This window comes from Piliocolobus tephrosceles, chromosome 1, assembly GCF_002776525.5.
Source record: "Piliocolobus tephrosceles isolate RC106 chromosome 1, ASM277652v3, whole genome shotgun sequence".
In the NCBI taxonomy this organism is placed as follows: Eukaryota; Metazoa; Chordata; class Mammalia; order Primates; family Cercopithecidae; genus Piliocolobus; species Piliocolobus tephrosceles.
The window spans coordinates 146,851,374-146,872,005 of record NC_045434.1 but is presented as its reverse complement, the minus strand read 5'-3'; the positions used below and the strand labels follow the sequence as shown (position 1 = coordinate 146,872,005).

General features: G+C 36.1%; 1 protein-coding gene across 1 annotated transcript in view; it reads right to left on the bottom strand.

Moving 5' to 3' along the window:
- The window catches only part of SLC44A5 (solute carrier family 44 member 5), a 95,641-nt gene that overhangs the window by 51,142 nt on the left and 23,867 nt on the right, over nucleotides 1–20,632 (bottom strand). Inside the window, exon 2 of the mRNA XM_023207172.1 lies at nucleotides 17,911–17,995. Within this exon, the coding sequence (XP_023062940.1) occupies nucleotides 17,911–17,995 (85 nt within the window). The remainder of the gene's footprint in view (nucleotides 1–17,910; nucleotides 17,996–20,632) is intronic.

The window sequence follows — 20,632 nt, the reverse complement described above, 5'->3', positions numbered from 1 at the left end:
AGCATATTGAATAAGCCAGAACCAAAAAGGAAGAGAGGAGACGGGTAACAGCAGGCCAAGTCCTCTCTCTCACTTCAAGTTCTTTGGCAGAGTCAAACCTGAGCTTGGGGATTGGAAGAAATGAAACTGAAATCTTAAATTGGACTACACTGAACTTTTAACAACAGAAAGTGTCTGAAAACTATGTAATCTGCCCAAAATATCAAAGTGAGAAGGGAGATCTTAAGGAGCACTGTTAAAGGCAATGATACGAGAAAAATAAACCCATTCTAAGTTTGTATTCCACTAAATTCAAATGGCTGAAGAAGCTGGTTATAAATTCATACACAATATGTACAAGGCTACTACTTTGAGATCTCTAAGTGTTAGCTTGGCTATTTCGCCACCCAAGCAACAACATCATCCACACAGTCTCACAGTGCATGTGATTCAAATTTGTACTTAAGCAAATGAATAAATTATACATATCATGGATCACTGGGGTCCCTTGGGAGTAGTTAAAACTGTGAATGGTAAATTAGTAAGTGCCAAGAGTTCACCATTGGTAAAATTGATTTATAAACTGCAAACTGCTATATAAACTCAAGTTATTCACAGATTATATTATCCTCAAGGGTAAGGTTTATACCTTATTCATCTTTACATCCCTACCTTGCCAGAACTTAACCTCATACTTGGCTCACTACAGACACTTATCAGATGTTTTAGAATGAATGAGATCAATTCCATAATAAGTTTTTGAAAATATTTATCTCAAAGGTTTTCAAGTAAGTCTTAGAATCGTCCTTAGTATTTCAGCACAAATCTACAGTCATTCTACCACAGCCGTTGACATTCTCAAATTCCAGTAGACTACATTTTTTGTTTGTTTGTTTGTTTTTGGAGATGGTGTCTCATTCTTGTGCCCCACGCTAGAGTGTGGTGGCATGATCTTGGCTCACTGCAACCTCCACCTCCAGGGTTCAAGCAATTCTCCTGCCTCAGCCTCCTGAGTAGATGGGATTACAGGCGCCTACCACCATGCCTGGCTAATTTTTGTCCTTTTAGTAGAGACGGGGTTTTGCCATGTTGGCCAGGCTAGTCTTGAACTCCTGACCTCAGATGATCTGCCTTTCTCGGCTTCCCAAAGTGCTGGGATTACAGGCATGTGCCACCACACCCGGCCTGACCTCAGATTTTTTAGGTGCAAAGTAGATGATGGTGATTGCAGTTGAGCAATTCTGTGGAAGTAATTGAGGAAGTAACTCATAATTTAACTTAAATTATATTTCCACCAAGAAATAAAATAGAAACAATAGCAAACTACTAGTTCAAGATGATGTACCAGGCATTTAAGCCTATCTCTCTTCTTTCCTGAGACTCATTGGAATAAAATAGTAAAAGTATCAATAAATGAATAAACCTCAACATACAAGCTAAGAATGTGGATGATGTGATTTACTCACAATTGTATAGGAGAGTTCAGCAATATTTGGAACATGGGATGAATACTGAAGTGTGCTGAACAACGAATGCACCATACAGGGGTACAGGGAGGGTGGGACAGAATTTGCCTGTTAGAAATCATGAAACATGCTAGACTGAGTTGAGAGTGAGAAATGTAGCCAAAGCAGAGAGATTAATTGAAAGTTTCTATACAGATTTGCAGTGCAAATCAGAACCACTGTCTGTCTCCCAGACTTCTATGCTTAGAATTCCAGCTTCCAGAAAATAGCTGATGAGCTAAAACTGAAATTGGAAAAAAAAAAAAAAAATTCTTGTAATATTTTAAGAAAGTTTATGATTTTTGTGTTAGGCTGCACTGAACGCCATGCTGGACCACATGGAGCTTGTGAGCCGTGGGTTGCACAAGCTCGTTTTATGGCATTTTGAAAGCCAGTGCCTGACATCCAGCTTCCTACCAATTCATGCTGTAATGGCATATGACAGTCAACACAGCCCTGTCACCCCACATGGTGCAGAGGCCTCTTTGGTAAGATGACTGACTAACACAGCAGCAAAGCAAAGCCACCCAAACCACCCAGTCCTTTTTTCTTTAGTAATGGATAATTATGTAGCATCAGGCATATATTAGGAATCAAAATATAAAAGAGAAAAACTAAACAAAAATTAAATTATTAAAATAATTAAGGGCACAGGAGGGAACTTTAAAACTTCTAATATATTTAGAGAAATTTAAGCAGATTATTCACAAAATGAAAACGTGATGTTATTGTAAAAGAATAATTGGAGAACAAGAAGGGCTTATAAAGATTAAAATAGAATTGCCAAAATAAAAAAGAATCAAAAGAAGAGCTGGAAAAAATTAAGAAATTCTAAACTACAGAACAAAAAGTCAGAGATAAAAAATAAAAGGAAAAAAAGAAGAGGCACTGAGACTAATCTGGGAAATCCAAGGTATAACCAATAGTTCCAGAAAGACAACTGAAAAAATGGAAGGGATAAAAATCACAAAGAAATAACAAAAGAAAATTGTCCAGAGCTGATGAGAGTCATAGTTCTTCAGGATTAAGGGACTTACTAAGGACTCAAAGAAAGAATTAAAAAGGCCTCTATCAAATTGTGAGATTTCAGACCACTAAGAATAAAGAAATGATTTTAAGTACTCTCTAAAAGGAAAAAACTTATCATGATATATGTGAATTATACTGGCATTAGACATGTTGGATGCCAAAAATAATGAAGCAATGTCTTCACATTTCTGAAGGGAATTATTTTTCAAGCTACACTTCTACAGCTATACCATCAATCAAATATAAAAAGAGAAAAGAAAAGACGAAGAGACAAAAAAGACTCAGGAACTCAGCAAGTTTATTTCTTATGCTTTCTTTTCTTAGGAATGTAATTGAGAATATTCTCCATGAAAAAAGGAGGGTCAACAGAAAGAGAGGCAGCCTTGGGATATAGGAAACAATGAATTCACATACTTATACTAAAAATTATTATTTGTATGAAATTAAGTTAACTGGGCATTCTGTGCTTTTGTTTCATGAAGCTGATAACTCTAGAAAAAGACAATTTAACAAGGTAGAGAAGCCCCAGAATTAAAGCTATGCAATAGGCCTACAATTTACCAGGTCCTGAGTAAAGGAAAAGGACAGCAGCTCTGCAAGGTAGATCTTCAGAGAAAAGGGGGGCCTCTGAAAAACAGTATGATTGAGACGGCAGAAAAACACATTGTCCCAATGAAGACTATCCAAGAAAAACCTTGTGGGCAAAGAAAAAATTATGCTAGGAAGTCACTATGTTGAAGCAAACTGAAATGTGAGATGATCCTACGCTGCTAATGAAGTGTGAGATTTGGCTTTGATATCAAGGACATGGTACAAATAAGAAAGCAATGGCCTGACAGTGAATACGTTTTGCACAGTTATGACAAAGCAAAAGTTTTTAAAATCATTTTCAAATTCTGGAACCAACCTACCAATAGAACATGCCAGATTCTGTTGAAGTTCCAGAACTGAACATAAATGGTGACAAATTTGATCATATAAAATGGTATTTGCAGAAAATGTATTTCCAGAAAGTAAAAGGTGAAAGGGAAAGAAAAGGTGAACAGAAGGGTAGGAGGGATAATATCCTCTTACATAAAGATGAGCTGAGACACTGACAAAAGTTAGTAGAACAAGAAGTAGAGGTATTGCATACTATTTAAAGTCATAAAAGTAACCACAAGGAAATCTAAAAGTAGTAATTTAACTACCAAACATGGGTGAAAGGGATCAGTAAAAAAGATAATGTATATGAGTTGGAAATCTTCATTTCCCATAGCAGTCTGTCAGTGGATATTATCTAAAATTAATGAGCACGAAATAAAATAAGCTTATTATTTAAAGTTCTGTAAAAACAAACTGCCAGAAGAACTAAAACCAGAGAGAGAAGAGATTGTCCCAGCAAAAGGAAAGTGTGGGTGAGGAGTCCTAGGATGAGAGACCATTGCTTTTATTATAAACTCTTCATTACTATTTTGTTTGTTTTCACATGCATATATTATTTTGATTCAAATTTTAAACCTTAAACCAAATTGCGTGTGGACGTTAGTAGTAAGTTCAATCAAAGAGATTTGTAAGATACCATTGCCATTTTGTCAGAGGTCAGTGGATTGAAAACTGAGTTGCTATTGCTTCACATGGCTGCTGAATTGAATGCAAGGCTTAAATGGGAAGCACTTCAAAATGGCTGATGAGAGGCATACAGTACCCACCTTCACTACAAAGAAGAACCAAAATAGCAAGTATATAATCACACTTTGAATAGATCACCTAAGTGAGAATGCTAGAATTCAACAGCAAAGTGACAGGAAAGACCTAAGGCATAGAAGGAGAGTGAAGAGAGAAGGCATGCTCAGCCAGGATCAGCTGGGAACCTAGAGAGGCTTTCCAATGCAGGAAAAGGGTGAGAGACCCCTAGCGGTCCACATTCCCAACACAAACTCCTGCAATTCTAGCCATGGGCGAGCCCCTTGACCCACTCAGGCCCTGAGACTAACATAGGAAATTGCCTAGAGACTGCATAATAGTATTGCTCCAAAGAGAAACTTCTACTGGGTCTTGCACCCCTCCCTGAGGTCTAAGAAGAAATAGCAAGACGGCTGGCAAGATGGCCCAATAGGAACAGCTCTGGTCTGCAGCTCCCAGTGAGATCGAGATCGATGCATTGACAAATGGGATATAATTAAACTAAAGAACTTCTGCACAGCAAAAGAAGCTATCATCAGAGTGAACAGGCAACCTACAGAATGGGAGAACATTTTTGCAATCTACCCATCTGACAAAGGGCTAATATCCAGAATCTACGAAGAACTTAAATACATTTACAAGAAGAAAACAACCCCATCAAAAAGTGGGCAAAGGATATGAACAGACACTTCTCAAAAGAAGAAATTTATGCAGCCAACAAACATATGAAAAAAAGCTCATCATCACTTGTCATTAGAGAAATGCAAATCAAAACCACAATGAGATATCATCTCATGCCAGTTAGAATGGTGGTCATTAAAAAGTCAGGAAGCAACAGATGCTGGAGAGGATGTGGAGAAACAGGAACACTTTTACACTGTTAGTAGGAGTGTAAATTAGTTCAACCATTGTGGAAGGCAGTGTGGCGATTCCTCAGGGATCTAGAACTAGAAATACCATTTGACCCAGCAATCCGATTACTGGCTATATACCAAAGGATTATAAATCATTCTACTATAAAGACACATGTATATGTATGTTTATTGCAGCACTGTTCACGATAGCAAAGACTTGGAACCCACTCAAATGCCCATCAATGGCAAGCTGGATAAAGAAAATGTGTCACATATATACCATGGAATACTATGCAGCCATAAAACAGGATGAGTTCATGTCCTTTGTATGGACATGGATGAAGCTGGAAACCATCATTCTCAGTAAACTACAACAAGAACAGAAAAACAAACACTGCATGCTCTCACTCATAAGTGGAAGTTGAACGATGAGCACACATGGACACAGGGAGAGGAACATCACACACCAGGGCCTGTTGGGCGGTGGGGGGTTAGGGGAGGGATAGCCTTAGGAGAAATGCCTAGTGTAGATGACAGGTTGATGGGCACAGCAAACCACCATGGCATGTGTATACCTATGTAACAAACCTGCATGTTCTGCAAATGTACCCCAGAACTTAAAGTATTAAAAAAAAAAAAAGGGGGGGAATAGCAAGGCACCATTTTCAGAGCCTAGAACCTACCATACTGCATCCTGTCCTAGGGCTCAACAACTCTTGTATCTCCACATTCCTGGAGTCCCCACTGACACCCCCTACCTGCAGCCATGTGCTGCTGCTGGCTGCTCTCACCAAGGCCAAAGTGCAAGCCATTGGCATAGATCCCAATGCGCCCAGTGGCAGGGCCACCACACATCTACAAGTTCCCTGAGAAAGATTATTCTGTTTGCAGCTGCCACCCAAGGCCAACTTGTGTGATTATTAAAAATTAAAATCATATCAAGTTTCTTCTTAGACCACAATAGAATACAATTAGAAATCAGTAATGAGAAGCGCTTGGGAAACTATAAATACATGGAAATTAAATAACATGCTTCTGAATGACTGTTAGGTCAAGAAAGAAATTAGGAGGAAATTTAAAAAATGTTTGAAACAAATGAAAATCAAAACACAATGTACCAAAACTGATGGAATAGAGCAAAAGCAGTGCTAACAGGAAAATTTATGGCAATAAACACCTACATCATAAAAACATACATTCTAACAATCTAACAATGCACCTCAAGGAACTAGAAAAGCAAGAACAAACCAACTCAAAATTAGTAGAAGTAAATAAATAAAAATGAGAGGAGAACAAAATAGAGACTAAAAAACAGTGGAAACAATTAATGAAACAAAGTTTTTATTGAAAAATATAAAATTGTTAAACTACTAGCTAAGCTAACCAAGAAAAAAGAGAGAAGATCCAAATAAATAAAATCAGAAATAAAAGAAGAGACGTTACAACTGATACCACAGAAATGAAAAATGCTATCAGAGACTGTTATGAGAAAACTATACACAAACCAACTAGAAAAATGGATAAATTCATGGACACATACAACCTACCAAGGTTGAATCAGGAAATAAAAAAACCAAACAGACCAATAACAAGTAATGAGATTGGATCAAGGATACAAATTTTCCAAACAAAGAAAAGTTCAGGACCAAATGGTTTCACTGCTGAATTCTACCAAACTTACAGAGAAGAATGAAAACCACTTCTCTTCAAACTACTCCAGAAAACTGGAGAGGAGAGAATTCTTTTTAAGTCATTCTATAAGGCCAGCATTACTCTGATACCAAAGTCAGACAAGGACATAAAAACAAACAAACAAACACACTACAGGGCAATATCCCTGATAAACATAGATGCAAAAATTCTCAACAGAATACTAGCAAACTGAAAGCTTATGTGACTGGGGCAGGGGCTGGGGAGTGAAGAGAAGCTGATTAATGGGTTAATGGTTAATGGGTACAAACATACAATTAGATAGAAGGAATACATTTTAATGTTCCATAGCATGGAAAGATGACTATAGGTAGCAACAATGTATTGTATATTTCAAAGTAGTTAGGAGACAGGACTTGAAATGTTCTTAACACATGGAAATGATAAATACTTGGGTAACGAATACACTTAATACCCTGACTTGAACATTACACATTTTATGCATGTAACAAAATATCACACGAACCCCATAGAAAGGTACAAATATTACATATCAATTTTAAAAAATCTTACATAGAAGAGCATTGTCCCCTTAATCTTTTGTTTTCTTATCTTAACCTCATGGGGCCAGGTATTTCAGTCTTGGTAATGGGGCTGCATCAATGTTCAAAGTAATTTTAGCACAACCTTTACAAGCTGAAGTTTTTGTAGTAGCCAGTAGGTGGCATCAAAAATCAATCAAGTTCTTGCTTTTTTGTGTGTGGAAATCTCAAAGAAAAGGTCTGTACCTAAGTGTCATGAACAACTTTCCCAGAGCTCAAGAGGCAGAGAAAGTTACACACAACAACAAAGCACTCCGTTTGCCTTTGAAGTCGCTGTTTCATCTCTTTTGACACTTAAAAAACCCCTGGTGTTTCTCCTAGAGTCTTTTTGGTTAGATAAAGCACAAAAGGCCAAAAGCTACATCTCAAATATCACACCACCTCTAAACGTGGACTTTGGGCTCAGTTATTAAGGAATGTCTTCCAGAGTTGGGAATCAAAGGATTGCTTAAATACATCATGACAATTGTTAAAGTCTAACAAGTAAGTTACCCTATTTTAGAGCTGCCTAAATTTCTTACACATCCTAACATAGATGCATTTCATTTTGGCATAGAAACACACACACACACACACACACACACACATTTATTTGTGGTGTTTTAGAACACGTAATGATACTTTTAATGATGCTATGTTTAAGATTTTTAGGCCTGGGTTAAACAAGTAAAATGGAAAGGCAAGTTCACTGCAACTGTGTGTAGCCTAAACAGCACAAGATTTAGGGTTAGAATGTGCTACCTTTGCTATTTAATAGACAGTTGAAACTTAACAAGTATTTTAACCTTTCTGAATTTTAGTTTTCTAAATTTCCAAATGATAGTAATAATAGTCAGACTCATTTAGTGTTGTTGAGAACCTGATCAGATCTTTAAGCTTGACCTCCACTTTGGGAGCAAATCATTCTTATCTGTGTTATCCCTTTTTTTCTCATTTATTTAACAATGAATTTACTGAGCACATATTGTAATGCCAGACAATGCTGTAGGTTCTGAAGATACTACAGTGAAAAAGGCAGAGAATGGCCCTGATCTCAAAGAATTTTGGGCCCAGCCCGGGAAGATAAACAAAGCTAACCAATTAATAACCAAGATAAATTCAGGCAGTGATAAGTATCTAAGAGAGTAAATCAAGATCTTGTGCCAGAGACTAGGAAAAGGAAGGGTGAAGGTGAGTGTGGCTGCTTCAGATGAGATTGTCAGCACTATACCTTAGACTTAAGATAGCACACTGCACTGAACACAATAGATTGAATCCATAGCTTTCTTGACTTTATCTCTGAAGACCAAGAGATTCTTGAAGAAGAAATCTGTGTCTTATTTGCTCTAGTATATTGCATAGTGACTGGCCCATTGGAGGACCTCAACAATATGAAAGTGCTTTATAAATAGAAGGCCAATGCATGCTTCTCCTACATGACTGTTCTCTCATTTAATTTCCAGGAAATTAAGACTGAGGTAGGTTGTGTTCCATGCCCATGGATCAATGCTATAAGGAGGTAAAGTCGGAATTTGACTCCAGGGTACATATTCTTTGGAGAAAATGTTCATTTTTTTTTTTTGAATTTTAAAGGGGCTTTAATTAGGAAGACAATCTATTGTCTCAGCATATTTATTTCTCTTTTAAATGCTTTAATTTTGGAAAATTGGGGGAATATAAAAGTAATACACATTTTTGATAGAAACTTGCAATGCATATAAACATACAAGAAAATAAAAATACTCATAATTATCTGTTATGATTCTATGATATCTACCATTATTTTTATTTTTATTTTTTCAAACTCAGACAAGGTCTGGCTCTGTTGTCCAGGCTGGAGTGCAGTGGTGCAATCTCAGCTCACTGCAACCTCCATCTCCTGAGCTCAAGCCATCCTCCCATCTCAGCCTCCCGGGTAGCTGGGACTACAGGCACTCCATCATCCTCAGCTAATTTTTTTTAATTTTAATTTTAAGGTTTTTTTTGGTAGAGACAGGCTTTCACCGTTTTTCCCAGGCTGGTCTTGAACTTCTGGGCTCAAGTGATTGGTTCGCCTCAGCTTCCCAAAGTGCTAGGATTACAGGCATGAGCCACCCTAGCTGGCCTAATTTTTAAATGAAAAAATGCTTAATATTTTTCTGCATACATGCTTATTGTGAACCATTGAAACAGCTCAAGAAGGTATAAGGAAGCAGCAAGACTGCATACATGCTTATTGTGAACCATTGAAACAGCTCAAGAAGGTATAAGGAAGCAGCAAGAATGTTCTTTTAAGAACGTAAAATGGATTGGGTCACTCTTGCTGAACACCTTTCTATGTCCTTCTCTGCACTGATAAATAATCCAAATAGTTTATCAGAGTCCAGAGGACACAGAAAATATGACTTCCACCTGTTTCTCAGACATCTGCTCATTGCACCACCCTCTTTATTGGCTATATTTCGGCCTCCTGGCTTCCTTCTAGTCCTAGTCCTGGAGTATCAAAAGGTCACTCATGCCTCAGGACGTTTGCACTTACTGCCTCTGGTTTCGAGTGCCCTTCCCAGGGTTTTTGAAAGGCTGGTGTCTTCCTGTTCTTCACATCTTAGTTCAGAAGTCACCTCCTCATGAAAGTGCTTCCCTAACCCCATAAGCACAAAGTAACTACCTCCCATTGCACACCAATCATTCTCCCTTAGGCCATCCGCTTTGTTTTTTTTTCTTCATAACATTGATCACTATTTGAAGCTATCTTGTTATTTACATTTTTATTGAGAATCTCCCTTTAACTTAAATGTAGGCTTCATGAGCACAGGTAGCTTGTTCATTGTTTTTACTATAACCTCAGCCTTTAGAAAACTGTCTAGGATATAATAGGGGCTCAGAAATATGAGAATAAAAATAAAAATATAATCTCATAATTGAAAATAATTACTGTAAGCATATGTATATCCACTCAGACTTTTTTCTTGCATATGTTTTCATATATGTGAATATAAAGTACACAAGTGTACAAACATACCCACAAAATGAAATTATACTACACATGCCATTTTAATAACTTGATTTCTTGAATTAACAATATACCACAGGCACATTTCCTTGCCAATAAATATATCTCTACCCAATAATTAATGATTACATGGTATTTTATAATTGACTATACCATAATTCATTTAATCAATCTCCTATTGAGAGTCATTTAGGTTATTTCATTTTACTATTATTATTACATAGTGCCTGTAACATTAGGAAATCTATGCAAATTTCCACTAGATGAGTTTCTAGGACGAAAACTGCTGAATCAAGAAGAACATATATGTTCAGTAAATATTTTATAAAATCTGTTAAATATCATATTACACTAGTGCCAGTAGAAAATGAGGCGATTTTTTCTTCTCACTCTGGCCAACACCAGAAATTTTAATCTTTTTAAATTTACTTGACAAGGATGTGGAGAAATAGGAACACTTTTACACTGTTGGTGGGATTGTAAACTAGTTCAACCATTATGGAAAACAGTATGGCAATTCCTCAAGGATCTAGAACTAGATGTACCATATGACCCAGCCATCCCACTACTGGGTATATACCCAAAGGATTATAAATCATGCTGCTATAAAGACACATGCACACGTATGTTTATTGCAGCACTATTCACAATAGCAAAGACTTGGAATCAACCCAAATGTCCATCTGTGACAGACTGGATTAAGAAAATGTGGCACATATACACCATGGAATACTATGCAGCCATAAAAAAGGATGAGTTTGCGTCCTTTGTAGGGACATGGATGCAGCTGGAAACCATCATTCTCAGCAAACTATCACAAGAGCAGAAAACCAAACACTGCATGTTCTCACTCATAGGTGGGAACTGAACAATGAGATCACTTGGACTCGGGAAGGGGAACATCACACACCAGGGCCTATCATGGGGAGGGGGGAGGGGGGAGGGATTGCATTGGGAGTTATACCTGATATAAATGATGAACGATGAACTGATGGGTGCTGATGAGTTGATGGGTGCAGCACACCAACATGGCACAAGTATACATATGTAACAAACCTGCACGTTATGCACATGTACCCTAGAACTTAAAGTATAATAAATAAATAAATTAATTAATTAGTTTAAAAAAAGACAAAAGTAATATTTTAATTAATTTGCATCTTTTTTTAACTGTACTTGAACTATATTTTTATCATTATTGGCCATTATATGATTTCCTGTTTATGACTTTTACCTACTTTCACACTGGATGATCATTTTTTTCTTTTTGATTTTGAAGAATAGCTCATATAAAAAAAGGTGTTGATACATTTGGTCAGATACATATGTTGAAGATATTTGTTTTTCCTAGATTTCCATTTATCTTTTAACTTTGTTTCCAATGAGTTAAGGTGTATTTATGTGTTGGAATTCTTCAAAATTTCTGTTTTCTGGTTTTGGTGTTATGTTTAGAAAAGGTTTCTTAACCCCATAATCTATAAATATACCCTTGCATTTTCTTCTGTTACTTTTATATTTTTATATTTTATATGCAAAAATCATCAATGCTTTAGTATTTATTTTGGTGTAACATATAAGATAAATATCCAATTTTATTTTATTTTTATGAATAGCATTTCAGTTAATTCAATACCATTTATTTAATAATTCATCTTTCTGCTACTGACTTGAAATCCATCTTTATCATATTCAAAATTCATATTTTTAATAGGATTTATTTCTTTCTGGCTTTATGATAGTTACACAGTTATAATAATATTGCTATTATGATGTAGTTACTCCAATATTTTTCCTTGATACCATTTGATATGGTTTAGCTGTATCCCCACCTAAATCTCACTTGAATTATAGCTACCATGATTCCCACATGTTGTGGGAGGGAACAGGTGGGAGATAGTTGAATCATGCGGTTGGTTTCCCCCATGCAGTTCTCCTGTTAGTGAATAAGTCTCACGAGATCTGATGGTTCCATAAGCAGAATTACTTGGTTCTCATTCTCTCTTGTCTGCCACCATGTAAGACGTGCCTTTTGCCTTCTGCCATGATTGTGAGGCTGCCCCAACCACGTGGAACTGTAAGTCCATTAAGCCCCCTTTTCTTTATATATTACCCAGTCTCAGGTATGCCTTTATCAGCAGTGTGAAAATGGACTAATACACCATTTTATACAATAAAACTTATGCTGAAAAATTTGTAATATTGACTAGAATCTTACATTTTTGTAAATATTTTACTTACTACTGAAAGTCCAAATATAATTTAGAGCAATTTATTAAAATTTTAAATTAATACACATTTATCATAAGAATTACAACAATCATGACACTTAAAAATGTACATTAGAGCATGTTACAGGATTCAGAAACAAATACACAAATTTATTATTTAGGGTTTTTTTTAGAAATCAGAGAGGAAATGGGTATATTATTCAACAAACTATTCTGAAATAATTAACTCAGAAATTTGGGAAGTTTGATTTCCACTTCAGTCTATATACAAAAATAAATTTCTAGGAGATTAGAAATTTAAATATAAGAAGGAAGTCATCCAAATACTAGAGAAATATTGGAGAATGCTATTTTCATGGGGAGGAGGGCAATGATAACTCAGACCCCAGAAACTGTAAGGGAAAATCAACAGAATCAACTGTTGAACATTTGAACATGATTTTCAATGACTCCATTATATTTCATTAAATTGATGGGCCATAATTTACTATCATTCACCTGTTGTTGAATATCTGTGTAGTTTCCAATGTATTCTTATTTTGAATAATACTTTAATGAACATGTGTGTGTTAAGTGAAGATTTTCTTTGAAAGATCATTACTGAAATCTGTGCTGTCACATTTTTGTTTGACATAAGTGGGTCACTGGCTTAGGTCTGGAAAACTTATTGTTACAAATGCCCTTTTAAAAATAAACTGTCATAAAGAACTAGAGATGTAGAGATTTGTATGGTTTCTTTTACCACTTGGTGCTCTCTTTGTCCTTCATAGTGTGAAGGTTGCAAAGGTTTTGTGGGCAATGTCTACAATTTTCTGAGTTACTGAAGTTAAAATAAGAATTACTTCCCTGGATCAAAATTTAGCCCAGTAGTCTCTAACAGGCACGAGGAGTCAACTAGTCCCCTATACATTTACCCTGACCTGATTAGGAATTTGCCCCACTCCTTAAATTTCTGGGTTTTCTTGATTGTGATAATTCTATTACATGAATTTTGTTAACCATTTTCTAGATCTGTTTTTCTCATTTTGTATTTGCATTTAAAAATTATTTTTAAAAATGTCAATAGTTTTTTGGGTACAGATGGATTTGGTTCCATGGATGAATTCTTTGGTGGTGAATTCTGAGATTTTAGTGCACCTATCACTTGAGTAGTATACACTGTACTCAATATGTTCTTTTATCTCTCACCTCCTCATAGTCTCCCCACCCTTGAGTCCCCTAAGTCCATTATATCACTCTGCATGTTTTGTGTGTGTGTGTGTGTGTCCTCATAGCTTAACTCTCAGTTATAAGTAAGAACATACAGTATTTGGCTTTCTACTCCTGAGTTACTCCACTTAGAAAAATGGCTTCCAGCTCCATTCAAGTTGCTGCAAAAGGCATTATTTTATTCCTTTTTATGGCTGAGTAGTATTCCATTGTGTATACATACAAGATTTTCTTTATCCACTTGTTGGTTTACAGGCACTTATTTTGGTTCCATATCCTTGCAACTGTGAACTGTGCTGCTGTAAACATGTGTGTGCATGTGCCTTTTTACATAATGACTTATTTTCCTGTGGGTAGATATCCAGTAATGGGATTGCTGAATCAAATGGTAAATCTACCTTTAGTTCTTTAAGGAAATTCCATACTGTTTTCCATACTGGTTGTACTAATTTACATTCCCACCAACTATGTAAAAATGTCCCTTTTCACCACATCCATGCCAACATCTATTGTTTTTTGACTTTTTAATTATGGCCATTCTTGTAGTAGTAAGGTGGTATCTCATTATGGCTTTAATTTGCATTTCCCTGATGATTAGTGTGTTGAGCATTTTTTCATATGTTTGTTGGCAATTTGTATATTTTCTGTTGAGAAATGTCTATGCATGTCCTTAGCCCACTTCTGATGGGATTGTTTGTATTTTTCTTCCTGATTTGTTTGAGTTCCTTGTAGATTATGGACACTTGTCCTTTGTCAGATGCATAGTTTGCAAATACTTTCTCCTGTTCTTTGGGTTGTCTGTTTACTCTGCTTATTTATTTTGCTAAGCAGAAGGTTTTTTTAGGTCCCATTTCTTTATTTTTGTTTTTGTTGCTTTGTTTTTGGGTCTTAGTCATGAATTCTTTGCCTAAATCAATGTCCAGAAGAGTTTTTCCAATGTTTTCTTCTAGAAGTTTTAGGGTTTCAGGTCTTAGATTTAAGTCTTTGCTCCATCTTGAGTTGATTTTTGTATTAAGTGAGAGATGAGGATCCAATTTCATTCTTCTACATGTGGCTTGCCAATTTTCCCAGAACCATTTATTGAACAGGATGTCCTTTCCCCAATTTATGTTTTTGTATGCTTTGTCAAAGATCAGTTGGGTGTGAAGTATTTGGCTTTATTTCTGGGTTCTCTATTCTGTTCCATTGGTCTATGTGCCTATTTTTATGCCAGTACCATGCTGTTTTGGTGTCTATGACCTTAAAGGATGTTTGAAGTCAGGTAATGAGATGTCTCCAGATTTGTTCTTGCATAGTCTTGCTTTGGCTATGTGGGTTCTTTTTTATTCCACATGAATTTTAGGATTTTTTTTTCTAGTTCTGTGAGGAATCATGGTGGATGGGAATTGCATTGAATTTGTAGATTGCTTTTGACAGTATGGTCATTTTCACAATATTAATTCTACCCATCCATGAGCATAGGATGTGTTTCCATTTGTTTGTGTCATCTATGATTTCTTTCAGCAGTGTTTTGTAGTTTTCCTTGTAGAGATCTTTCACATCATTAAGTGTGTTCCTAGGAATTTTATTTTATTTTATTTTTTGCAGATGTTGTAAAAGGGATTCAGTTCTTGATTGGATTCTCAGCTTGGTCATTGTTGATTGATAGCAATGCTACTAATTTGTGTACATTGGTTTTGTAACCCAAGCCTTTAGTGAATTCATTTATCAGGTCTAGGAGCCTTTTGGATTAGTCTTTAGAGTATACTAGCTACATGATCGTATCATCAGCAAACAGTGACAGTTTGACTTCCTCTTTTCCAACTTGCCCTTTATTTCTTTTCTTGTCAGATTGCTCTGACTAGGACTTCCAGGGCTATGTTGAATAGAAGTGTTGCATGTGGACATCCTTGTCTTTTTTCCAGTTCTCAGGGGGGAATGCTTTCAACTTTTTCACATTTAGTATGATGTTGGCTGTGGGTTTGTCACAGATGCCTTTTATTATTTTGAGGTAAGTCCCTTCTATTCCCTTTTGTTGAGGGCTTTCATCAGAAAGCAATGCTAGATTTTATCAAATACTTTTTCTGCATCTATTGAGATGATCATATGATTTTTGTTTTTAATTCTGTTTATGTGATGTATCACATTTATTAACTTGTGTATGTTAAACCATCCCTACATCCCTGGTATGAAATTCACTTGATCATGATATATCATCTTATTGATGTCTTGTTGGATTCAGTTACCTAGTATTTTGTTAAGAATGTTTGCATCTATGTTCATTAAGGATATTGGTATATAGCTTTCATTTTTGTTATGTTCTTTCCTGGTTTTAATATTAGGATGATACTGCCTTCATAGAATGATTTAGGAGTAGCCCCTCTTTTTCTATGTTTTGGAATAGTTTTGGTAGGATCGGTACCAATTCTTTGAATATCTGGTAAAACTCAGGTGTGAATTCATCTGATTTTAGACTTTTTTTGTTGTCAATTAAAAAAATTACTGAGCATCTATTTTTAAAATCTGTATATCTCTTGGAATAATATGCTCCATAGTTACAAGTGGGCAGCATAGACAACATAACTGAAGTGTCCTTAGCTATGTTTTGTTGTTGTTGTTGTTGGAAGTGAGGGTGTGGCTACTTTGGTTTTTTTTTTTTTAACCATCTAAAGCCAGATTTTATAGAAACTGAATAGGTTTTGAAGAACCAGAAGACCCAGCAACCACTCCAGGTTTCCACAGAGAAATGAACCAGTGAGAGAAGAGGGAAGCTTTTCTAAAAATGTGAGATTCATGGAAGGTTGCTTGTGTATGTGGTTTATTTTCTTAGGTTAGAAAGACAGACAACGTGCTTTCAGAAATGAAAACTTCTGTTATGGTTACCATTAGAAAGAAATTTGATGGAACATTCTTACTTGTTTGTTTCAGCTACCCAGGGACATTGCCCACAGCAGCCAAGTTGCCTGGAAAAGAATACCAAGCATTGAAGACTTTCTGGGTGTGCCCCTCACTTCGAAAGGTGGAATGATTTATCAGTAGACACTGTGACAAAAATAATCCTAACAACTGGACTGTCAAGATTTGTAGCAGCTACTCACACCTCAATCATCTTCTTTATTTTTTTTTAATTTCATAGTTTTTTTTTTTTTATTATACTTTAAGTTCTAGGGTACATGTGCACAATGTGCAGGTTTGTTACATATGTATACATGTGCATGTTGGTGTGCTGCACCCATTAACTCATCATTTACATTAGGTATATCTCCTAATGCTATCCCTCCCCTCTCCCCCCACCCCATGATAGGCCCCAGTATGCGATGTTCCCCTTCCTGTGTTGAAGGGTTCTTATTGTTCAGTTCCCACCTATGAGTGAGAATATGCGGTGTTTGGTTTTCTATCCTTGCGATAGTTTGCACAGAATGATGGTTTCCAGCTGCATCCATGTCGCTACAAGGGACATGAACTCATCCTTTTTTATGGCTGCATACTATTCCATGGTGTATATGTGCCACGTTTTCTTAATCCAGTCTATCACTGATGGACATTTGGGTTGGTTCCAAGTCTTTGCTATTGTAAATAGTGCCACAATAAACATAGGTCTTTATAGCAGCATGTGTCTTTATAGCAGTAAACATAGGTCTTTACAGCAATAAACATAGGTCTTTATAGCAGCATGTGTCTTTATAGCAGCATGATTTATAATCCTTTGGGTATATACTTAGTAATGGGATGTCTGGGTCAAATGGTATTTCTAGTTCTAAATCCTTGAGGAATTGCTACACTGTCTTCCACAATGATTGAACTAGTTTACAGTCCCACCAACCATGTAAAACTGTTCCTATTTCTCCACATCCTCTCCAGCACCTGTTGTTTCCTTTTTAATGATTGCCATTCTAACTGGTTACACCTCAATCTTCTAATAGCCCATTTATAAGGCATTTTAAAATATAGCTTCTGATAAAATCATTGGTCCAATCTATTCATTATAACTATATTTTTATAAGTAGAGTCTTCATGCATTCTAATAATATGCTGCATAACACTGACATCTTGTCTTAAGTCATATAATATAAAACTTCCCAACTGCTTATTGCTATCTGTTAGACAAAGGGGAGGGAAGGCCTCCTTTATGAATTTAAATCTTCTTAAGAAGTCTAGTAGAATTACTGTAAAAGTGATATCTAGGTTCCAGTTTAGACAGTAAAATCAAACAAACAAAGCAAAGGTGGCCATACTCACTCATTGGGGGTGCCCTTCTGGCCACAAAAGTGGCCCTGGCTGTCTGTAGGATAGGCTGCTCTTCTGGGGTCCCCATGTACCCAGGCTGCAGGAACAAGAAAGGACAAAAATGCTATCAGCAAAAGCCATCTAAAGGCAGTTTGCTTTGAGATATTTGAATGCACTACTGCAACACACTAACCTCTCCCCTCAGTCACAGATTATTGATTTTCTTCAAAGAATAATTTCTTAATGAAAAGTAAAATAAAATATGGATGAACCAGTCAGAAAGCACATTTCTCTTATTCTCTCAGGATTCAGCTGGGTTGTAGCCAAAACATGAGGTAATGCACTTAGAAAATGACATTTATTAAAATGTGAATTAGAGGGCACATTATGAAAGCTCAGTTGGCTAGAAGTCACTTTTTCTAGGGTTCAAAACTAAATGACTTCATAGCAGACCTAATACATTTACAGTAAATAATATGATGTAATATCTTTGGGTTATGCATAAGTGAAAACCATTAAAAAAATTCAAAGGAATGAAACTATAATGCCCAATTCAAATTTACTAGTTCTTTATGATTTTGTGTGACATTATAAAGACAAACAATAGCAACTGCGGAGGCAATATGTAATAAAGACTTACCCTAAGTTTTGTCTGACAATCTCGGAGCTTAATAGAAGTATCAAGTGATCTCAAACTTCATGAAAACAAAGGACTTGATTTTCTATGAAGATGATGGGCTCAAGCACATCACCCTTATTTTTTAAGAATTATAAAATTAATTTGACACACCATAGGACCACAGAGAGTAACATACATCAGGTCAATTAGGAAATGCTTTCTAATTTTAGTCGAATATTTCTAACTTCTCCAGTTTGACTGATAACAGTTCCTAAAAATCCAGAAAACGCACTCAGGTCATCTAATGCTTGCCTCTGAATATGGAAACATGTCTCTTTGTCCTTTGTTTCCTTTAATATTTGCCCAGCTATCTCCTTCCCCACAGTTACTGGATTTGACATTTCACGTTATAATTCAGTCACTCATATGTATATGGCCTGTGTGACTTGGGAAGATTTTAAAAAAACAATTCTGAATGAGAATTTTAATATGGAAGAAAAATTTTTCTCAATAATTTTTCTCATTAATCTAAGCCTTTCTTTTTAGTATCTAAGCACTCACAAAAGTCCCCTTTGTCTAATTCTTTCTCCAATGTCATAGAGGCCAAATTGGTTTCATCTTCTAATACCATCTTATTAAATCTGACTCATTCGGGTAGCTCTCAGCTGCCATATCTTCCCGTCTCTATTTCCCAGAATAAAGAAAGTGAACTACAAATAAGGCATTTAAATAACAAAGTGTTCAATGTATGATGCCTCCAGACCATATATTATTACATTCTGCTTCTATATCTTAGTTTGTCATGTTTTGGCTAAATCTAAGAAAGATATTTATTTTACCTATTTTTTTCAGTAATATGTTTTTAAAGCTTTATTCTAAAATGTCTTTTTCTTTTATTCTATACAATTATTAATTCAGAAATGAGCACCCAAAGCATTTGGATTGCTAGATTTTCCCTGAGTGAGTCACTTCATTATTTTGAGTTTTGACTTTCTAATTTGTTACTACAGAATGAGTATAATAATACCCAATCCCACAAGAATGTTGAGAATATAAAAGAAGATAATGAAAGCAGAGTGACTAACATGGTGCTTGGCATAAAATATGGACTCAGTAATATTAGTTCTTGTCTTATTTGGGTTTCCCCAAAAGTGAAATCCAAGACAAGAACTTTGATGCAGGTGGTTTATCTAGGAGGTGATTCCAGGAAGCTTAAGTGGGTATGAGGGAGATGGGACGGAAGGGAGCAAAGCCAATCAAGTGCCTGTTAATGAGTGGAATACTGTTGTGGGCAGCTGGGGCTGCATCCCACTGGGAAGCTTCTGCAGAGCAGTGTGAAACATGTCTGTCAGTAGGAATTGTAAAACTGCCCACCGCGGCTGCAAAAAAACTCAGTTGGGTCAAGGGGAAGCAGGGTCAGGTATCCCCAGCGTCTGCTATTGTTTTCTTTCCCTTTTTCATCATCAATTAATTAACTAAAGGATTTACTAAATGATCACTATGTGTCCCACACTAGAAGTCTTATCAATGTGAGTTTATATCAGAGTTCTCAAGAAATACAAGAAAAGGGGAGAATAAAGTTTGTAGAAGGTTTAGAGAACAGGTGAGACTTGAGAAAGACTTTAAAAAATGATTAGGATTTGGACATGTGGCTGGAAGTAGGGAAGGATTTATAGATCGAGGAAATAGTATAGTAATAAGAGCTTTCATTTATTAATTGCTCACAATGTGACAGATGCTGTGCTAACTTGATTACACCCATTGTCTCAGCTGATTCTCACAGCAAGCCTAAAAGGTAGGTGTTACTTTCACCTGAATGGTATAGATAGCTGCAGCTCAGAGTTTAATTTACTACTCAAAATCACACAGCTTTAAGTGAGATAAACACAGTATGAACTCAGGTGTGTTACTTGCTTTCTATAGCCTGTGGTTTTCACCACCAAACTAGAAAGGCAATAATGCTTTCTGCAAAAGGATAGAGCAGGAATGAGCTTGTTAACAGGGGAAAACAAGGACATCAGCTAAATAAGGATCAGCAAAATGCTCATAATATAGGAAAAGAGATGACAGGCAATTTTGGAGCTTTTGCCATTTGGGGAGAAAAGCTTCATACTT